Source organism: Palaemon carinicauda, chromosome 10 (assembly GCF_036898095.1).
Source record: "Palaemon carinicauda isolate YSFRI2023 chromosome 10, ASM3689809v2, whole genome shotgun sequence".
Lineage (NCBI taxonomy): Eukaryota > Metazoa > Arthropoda > Malacostraca > Decapoda > Palaemonidae > Palaemon > Palaemon carinicauda.
In genome coordinates, this window is record NC_090734.1 from 117246827 (window position 1) to 117256076 (window position 9250).

The 9250-nt window shown below is 33.4% G+C and overlaps 1 protein-coding gene across 1 annotated transcript; it reads right to left on the reverse strand.

The window, feature by feature from the left end:
• Positions 1–1583: 1583 nt before the first annotated feature.
• Positions 1584–7646, reverse strand: LOC137648206 (uncharacterized). The gene is made up of 2 exons (XM_068381131.1): positions 5560–7646; positions 1584–5376 (listed from the first exon to the last, which is right to left on the reverse strand). The coding sequence occupies exons 1-2, from the start codon at positions 7644–7646 to the stop codon at positions 1584–1586; spliced, it is 5880 nt and encodes a 1959-aa protein (XP_068237232.1).
• Positions 7647–9250: the final 1604 nt, after the last annotated feature.

Sequence of the window (9250 nt, forward strand, 5' to 3'; positions counted from 1 at the left end):
ATACATACACGATGTATGCGCTCCCATTCTGCTACCAACAAACAATTACCCGTCAGTTGCGGATAAAGACGGAACACAGCGAATAACAGTGGATGTATTGTGTATGAATTGCACATGTATTGAGTATGAAATTCGAATGTATTACGAACTCCCATCCGCAACCAAAATTTTGAGCCGTTCAAAAATCCTTGGAGCGGAAGAAGGACCCAGTCCGAATGCATTGGGAACGTGCGGAGGTTGGTCAATTAATTTCAGCATGAATCAAAAATACTGAGTATGTTGGGTGAATTTCGTTCGCCATTCTGTCGCAATTCACCCGGATGTCCTGTGGGACACGTCTTTTACCGTCATCTAGAGTAACCTGCCGTTTTTTTTTGTTTTTTTTGAGACAGAACAGAATATAAAATAAAATAGTGAAATATGAAAATCACTTGCTTGCTTTTGACTTCATATAGTTGTTATTTATTATGTGATCATTTGTCTCCTGATAAACAATTACACACAGACACATGCACACTTGTAAGAAAAAGAAATGGACATGGGCAGGATTTGTAATGAGAATGACAGACACTAGATGGACAATAAGAATAACAGAATGGGTCCCTAGCGATTGTAAAAGAAGTAGAGGAAGGAAGAGAAGACGATGGACCAACTAGCTGAGGAAGTTTGAGGACGTGGACAGTTGCCGAAAGACCATAAACAGACACAAGTGGAAGGACATTACTGAGGCCTTTGTTCTGCAGTGGACTAGTCATGGATGATGATATATACAGTATATATATATATATATATATATATATATATATATATATATATATATATATATATATATATATATATATATATATATATATATATATATATATATATATATATTATATATATATTATATATATACATATATATATACATATATATATAAATATATATATATACATATTGTTCTTGTGAACAGTACGTGGCTCTGTATTTATTAATTGATTTTAGCCCCGTTCAGTGTTGATTCTCAAATTTGGGTATAATAACATTCCATGGTCCTTTATGTAGTTTATTATATAAACCATGAGCCATTAATTGAGTATAACTGAAAACAAAAGAAAACACTTTTAGGCTAATGCCTACAAAACTGGTAGGATGCCATTGGCTATATCAAAGGTACAAATAAAAACATATAAAACATAATATCAAAAAGGTACAAAAATACATACTATAAGCAAATTAACGTATCTTACCACAATTTTGGGGACTTAATCCATTAGATATACATGAAGAAATCCATGACAAGTAAGTCACATTTCATTTGCTTGAATCTGAGGCTGCAGTTGTTGTGATTGTTTACATCTACCCAGTAGAGTGGGAAGTACCTCGTCCACCTTGGTGGAATGTATTTTAGTATTGTTTCAAGACTCAGATATAACTAGGTGTTCTAATGACAGTAACAATGGCTCCCCTAAATTGTGATAACAATTTAAACAATAACTATACTATTGGGGAATGAATATGAGATTCTTTACAAACAATAAAATCTTAATATACAGGTTAGTCCATTCCATACTAAATAAAAATATACAGTACATAATGACTTAAATGCTCCCTGATGGGGACTTCCCTGTTGTACTTTCTAATAACATTACAACTGAATGAATAGGCCTTTCTAGAATTGTAGCTGTCTTGTGGCGTTTACCATTTTCATCAAGAAAAGCATCTGCTACTAACAATTTAATTTTTCTAACATGGCCAGCTTCATCTGCGTTTGTTTCTAATACTCGGCCTAACATCCACTTGTTGCGAGGTAGATTATAGTCTTTGATTAAAACTATATCATCAATTTCTACATTCCTTTGAGGCTTTAACCACTTTTGGCGTACTTGTAACGATTGTAAGTATTCTCTTTGCCACCTTTTCCACAACTGATTAAGAAGAAATTGTACACGCCTCCATTTTTTCTTTGAAAACATGTCCACTTTTACAAAATTACCTGGAGGAGGCAAGACTACCTTAGACTTCAATGTCAGAAAATGATTAGGTGTCAAAGGTTCTACATTTAAAGGATCATTCAAGTTATCTGTGGATAATGGTCGCCCGTTTACAATATTTTCTGCTTCAGTCATGAATGTTCTCAAAGATTCATCGTCTAAAATTTTACTATTGTTAGATAGCAATACATTCAAAATATTTCTAACAGATCTTATTTGTCTCTCCCAAACACCACCCATATGACTTGCATGAGCTGGGTTCATTTTAAATGTTATAAAATCACATTGGTCCTTTAATAATTCATTTTTAATATTTTCAACCTTCATTTCTCGGAGGCACTTTGCAAACTCTTGTCTTGCACCAATAAAGTTGCTACCTTGATCTGAACGCAATTGTGCGCAATGGCCTCTTCTACAAACAAATCTCCTATAAGCATTTAAGAAAGAGTCTGTACTGAGAGAATGGGCAGTTTCAATGTGTATTGCCCTAGTTGACATACATGTAAATAATACACCATACCTTTTGAGCTCTTTTCTACCTTCCTTAATTATAAATGGACCAAAATAATCAACTGCACTGTAAGTGAATGGAGAAGACATTTCTACCCTATCCTTTGGTAAATCGGCCATCTTCTGTGTAAGAGTATCATGTCTAATTTTTCTACAAGTTACACATTTTGATATATGTTTTGCTACTAAGGATGATCCACTTATAATCCAGTAACCACTAGATCTAATTTCATTTAAAGTTAAATTTCTACCTTGATGGTGTACTTTATTATGATAGTGACAGATTATCAATTCAGTAATATGACTATTCTTTGGCAAAATCACAGGATATTTTACATGGACATCAAAATTACTTCTGTTTAATCTACCACCCACTCTTATTAAGCCATCACTACCAATAAATGGATCAAGCTTGTACAAATTGCTAGATTTCCTTAAACATTTATCAAATTTGTTATTGCTTATACTTAACAACTGATATTCATATTGAAAAGCTTCTCTTTGGACTAATTTTATAATGGTAATTTCTGCCTTGATTAGCTCTTCTACAGACACATGAACATACTCAGTATATAATGACTTCTGTTTCAATTTATCAATAAACCTATTACATAAAGCTAATGACCTTCTGGCACGTGTCCAATCTGAGAAGTAATTAAGTCTGGTAAGTATGGTAGCATAATTATTATCATCAGTGTTAATTGCAAGTGACACTTTCTTTAATTCTGGATCTTCATCTGTAACTTCAAATGAACATAAAGTTTCATTATCAGTATTATCATGTTTTAAGAATTCAGGTCCATGCCACCACATATAGTTACTAGTCAGATCATGAACAGACATGCCTCTTGAACATAAATCAGCAGGATTATCACTTGAGGAAACATATCTCCATTGTTCTGGTAAGGTGTGATTTCTGATTTGCGCAACTCTGTTTGCAACAAAAACCTTAAACTGTTTACATTGATTAGCTATGTATCCAAGAACAATTGTACTATCTACCCAAAATACTTCTTTACTAATATTGACCTTTAACTCCTTTTTTAAGAAATAACTCACTTTCACTGATGCTAATGCAGCAGTGAGTTCTAACCTAGGTATTGTAAAAGTTTTCAAGGGAGACACTCTTGATTTAGCCATAACTAACCTAGTATGTACTTGTCCATTTGCATCTGTCATTCTCAAGTATGAGCATTGACCATAACCCTTCTCACTAGCATCAGAAAAATGATGCAATTCATAGTCTATGACATTCATGTTGGCTGGTTTATAACATCTCTCAACTTTAATATCTTTCAATTTGGGTAATTGACTTAACCAGTTTTCCCATTCAGTAATTACAGTTTCAGGAATAGGATCATCCCAGCCAAGGTCTTGTTTACATAGGGTTTGCAAAACTTTCTTACCTGTAAGAATGAATGGTGATATCATGCCTAGAGGATCAAAAATAGAGCTAACTATGGATAAAACATTCCTTCTAGTACTAGGCCTTTGAATGGGTTTGACATTAAAATTAAATGTATCTGTTTCAGTACACCATTCCATACCTAATGTTCGTTCCACTGGCAATTTATCTTTCGTTAAATCAAGATTCTTAACTGATTGAGCAACTTCATCAGGACACATAGCCTTTAAAACTTCAGCATTATTGGCAACAAATTTGTGCAAATGGAAACCACCCCTTTTACATATCATCTGACTGTCTTTGGCTAAGTTTATAGCTTCCTCCACTGTGGCTACAGACTTTAAGCCATCATCCACATAAAAGTCTTCTTTAATGAACTCTGCTGCCTTTTCAGTAGTTTTATCCTTAAATCTATCAGCAGCAGCTTTCAAAGCATAGTTTGCAACAGATGGAGAGCTTCTAGCACCAAATAGATGAACAGTCATCCTATATTGAACAATGTCGCCATCTAAATCATGGTTATCAAACCACAGAAATCGTAAAAGATTCCTGTGTTCTTCATTTACTAAAACTTGGTGATACATTGCTTCTACATCACAAGTAAATGCAACAGAATGATTTCTAAATCTACACAAAATACCAGCTAGACTATTTGACAAATCTGGTCCCTGAAGTAAACAATCATTCAAACTTACATTTTTATACATAAAAGAGCAATCGAATACTACTCTGATTTTGTCAGTCTTTCTGGGATGGTAAACCCCATGATGTGGCACAAACCAAACCTTTCCATTAGTTAGGCATGTTTCATTCAAAGGAACCCTTTCAGCATAACCCTTATCAATAATATTCTTCATGAAATTTATGTAATCATTTTTCATGCTTACATTCTTCTGAAGCTTTTGTTTTAAGTTGGATAGTCTTTTCTGGACTACTAACTTATTATCTGGAAACTGAATACCACCTCCTTTGAGTGGCAATGGAATTTTAAACTGTTTACCATCAATAATCTTAATACCATTACTAACAATTTCAATAAACTGTCTTTCTTCTACTGACAAAGCTACCTCATCGTCACTAACATTACTTATGAAATCAGATTCAAACATCTCTCTGACATGATGAGGCTCATACACTTCTTTTACTTTGGTTGGTACTGTAAAAATGTTATTTGATATCATGGAATTTATTTCAATTTCTTCAACTACTGTTCTATTAACAACAACATCACTTTCTAAATTATTCTCATTGACATTACCAATAATTCCCCATCCAAGAGCTGTTCTCTGACCATAGGGCTCATTTCCAGACCCAGGAATGATTTCTAAAGGTTTGACAGCTTTTATACAGTTTATGCCTATCAATAGACCTATCTCAATGTCAGGATTATACTCTACTAGCCTTCCAGCAATTTTCTTAAGATGAGGCCATCTTACAGCTGAACATTTTTTAGGGATTTGTGCTCTTCTTGCAGGAATAGTTTTTCTAGAGTAGACACATGGTAAATTTATAGTACTATTTTCATTTATGCCCTTCACTGATAAACCAAATACTTTAGTACTTGTTATAGCCTCTTAACCCAGCATAGTCGCTATCTTGATGACAGAATTTTGGCCATTGACATTCATATATCTTAGGACACTTTCTTTGATAAAACAAGCATCTGACTGATCATCCAATACTGCATATACCATGACCTTATTATTTGTATTCCTATGGCTTAACCAAACAGGTACAATCATTGAGTGAACATCAGCTGAAAAATATCTGTTAACATTAATTCTATTAGCTACAGCTACAGCCTGTTCTTGTTGGGTATCACCAGAACTTGGTTTTTTATTCAAGTTTTCATCGTGGAGAATTGTTGGGTGCCATCTCTTGCATTTAATACATTTCCTTGGTCTTTTACAATACCTTGAATAATGACCAATCTTGAAACAACCCCTACACATCTTTTTATCTGTCAAATATTGGTTTCTTTGAGCAAGATCAAGTTTTAAGAACTCTGGGCATTTTTCCATATCATGGTTTTGTCTACAGTAATAGCATGTAAATCCTACATTCATTTTACTCTCGGTTTGTTTTTCATTTTTAGATTTATTTTCATCAGATGCAGCATTTGTAACATTATTAACTTCATTAAATTTAGTAGCAAATGATGTACGCCTTGCAACCTTACTTTGTGGTTGTTTTTCTTTAGGTGTAAATACTGTATCTCTCCTATTAAGTGCACTGTAAGATGATGTTGGATTACATGCCTTATTGGCTTCATCACTTATGAACCTTGTAAACTCTTCAAAAGATGGATATTCCTCTTCATCAATTGTGATTCTTTTAGTTACTATACAATTCCATCTCTCTGCAATTTGGGCAGGCAACTTCTGTAACATAAGTTTGTTTTCTTTAGGATCGTTAAGAATTGCTAAGTACTTTATGATTCCCATGGCTGTTTTACAGTGTTCTAAGAAATCAGAAAATTTCCTCAAACCTGGACCATCATTAATTGTAATCTTAGGCCAACCTTCAAGCTTGCTTCTAAAGGCATCAGCAACAATAAATTTATTTCCAAACCTATCATGAAGTATCTTCCAAGCTTTGTCGTAAGCCTCTTGGGTCCCAAAAGAAATAAGATTATCAATGGCAGTTTTAGCTTGACCATCCGTATATTTACCTAAGTAGTACAATCTTTCAGCAGCATCATCTGTTTTATATTCAATTAATGTAATAAATGATGCTTTCCATTGAGGGTACTTCAGCAAATCTCCAGAAAATACCTCTGGTTCTTTAGCGGGTAAATTGTCTTTACGTTGCCTTGCAGCAAACAAGTTAGCTAGTTTCTCTAAGTTTTGATTTTGAAGATCAGCAAAACCTTTTAAAATATCCCATTGATAAACTTGACTGGACTGTACGTTATCATTATTGATAATGTTAGGTTGTTCATGAAAATCTGTCAGGGGTTCATGAGCGTGTAGCCTTGGTCTATTAACATCAGGTTGTGTATTGCAAGTGACGGCATTTTTGGGATCTACTATTAGCCTAGGTTCACCTACTACCTCATGGGATGCCTCATCTATAGTACTACAACCTAGCCTAGGCTCATTTGGTATTTTGAAATCTGAGTTCAGGTTTGTTTCTTGGCCTAGCCTAAGTTTACTTGGCTGTGAGCGTCCTATGGGCTGGTAACTATAATTATGGTCTAGCCTTGGTTTCCCTGGTTGTATGAAATCCGTTGGAAATCTAAACACCTGAGCATTTGGATTTAGATCAGTTGTTACCTTTATTTCTGCCTTCCTTTTCTCTAAATCTTTGTCTATACTATCTAAACCTCCAGCAAAGGAAAGGGACTTTTGTACACTGGAACCTGACAATGAATAATTTACAACTCTACTATCTTCAAGATATCTGTGCAAGAGACCTTCAGTGGGTTGCTTATTTTCACCTAACGGAAAACTCAAGCATGACTGTGGATCAGTTTCATTTTCTTCCTCTAAAATTTTATTAACTGCACATATCTCAGCATTAGTGGCTTCAATTTCTTTGTCAATTTCTAATTTCTTTAAATCTGCTCTAGCCTTCTCCATTATGTCATGGTACTTTCTTTCTGTGCCTAACCTAGCCAGTTTTGTGCTTAGTTCTATTCTCTTAGTACTAGAAACACGTGAAGATTTACTTCCACTTGTATGACGCGACCTACTAGATGAAGACTTTGACCTTTGAGAGACATTTGACATTTTATCTTCTTGTTCATGTTTCATTTTTTCTTTTAATATTGTTAACCTAGTGTGACTTTCAAAGTATATTTCCTGGTAATTATACTCTAAACTCCGTACAATATCAACCTCTGGTATTTCTGATTCTTTCACTTTGGAGAGAGTTAAGTCAATATTCTTTAATTCTATTTGAAGCCTATTTGCAACATCCTGTAGTAGGCCTACAATACAATCATTTTTAGAAAGTGCCAAATCTGCTTCCTTATTTATCTTGCCTAACAATCTCTTTTGTTTTTTGAATTCATCAACCAGAAGATCAAAATTATACATCTTACCTTTTTCTGATTGCAATCTCACTCGTTTACCCATACTAGGTGATATAGGCCTAGGCCTAGGTTTCAATGAATGCAAGTCTTGCTCTTCATCTTGGCCTAAATGTTGATCTTCATGTTTCTCTTGTTCATTAAGCTCCATTTTGTCTTGATTCGTAGATTTTCCACATTTCCTTGGTTAGGTTCGGCTCCTATTCTTGGGTTCATCAATCCTTAACCCAATTGTGTTATCTTGTTCTTGTGAACAGTACGTGGCTCTGTATTTATTAATTGATTTTAGCCCCGTTCAGTGTTGATTCTCAAATTTGGGTATAATAACATTCCATGGTCCTTTATGTAGTTTATTATATAAACCATGAGCCATTAATTGAGTATAACTGAAAACAAAAGAAAACACTTTTAGGCTAATGCCTACAAAACTGGTAGGATGCCATTGGCTATATCAAAGGTACAAATAAAAACATATAAAACATAATATCAAAAAGGTACAAAAATACATACTATAAGCAAATTAACGTATCTTACCACAATTTTGGGGACTTAATCCATTAGATATACATGAAGAAATCCATGACAAGTAAGTCACATTTCATTTGCTTGAATCTGAGGCTGCAGTTGTTGTGATTGTTTACATCTACCCAGTAGAGTGGGAAGTACCTCGTCCACCTTGGTGGAATGTATTTTAGTATTGTTTCAAGACTCAGATATAACTAGGTGTTCTAATGACAGTAACACATATACATATACATATATATACACACACACACACACACACACACACACACACACATATATATATATATATATATATATATATATATATATATATATATATATATATATATATATATATATATATATATATATATATATATATATTCCTTTCTAAGTGGGGATAGATTAACGTGGTAAAAGGGTTTGTATATCGCCATAATAAGCAGAGCTGTACTAATTAAGGCAATCTATACTAGGTTGGCTTGCTGGGAGCGATCAGACAGAAGTTTCCCACTACCGCCAATCCACACTGGCCAGCATGGTCATGAAAACTGGCTAAAACTAGAAATGAATTGACGTGTCTGGGGTGAACTATATATATACATATATATATATATATATATATATATATATATATATATATATATATATATATATATATATATATATATATATATATATACATATATATATATATATATATATATATATATATATATATATATATATATATATATATATATATATATATATATATATATATATATATATAGTTTACCAAAAGCTATTCATCCCATGTTTATCCTTCTTTTAATTGTGGTC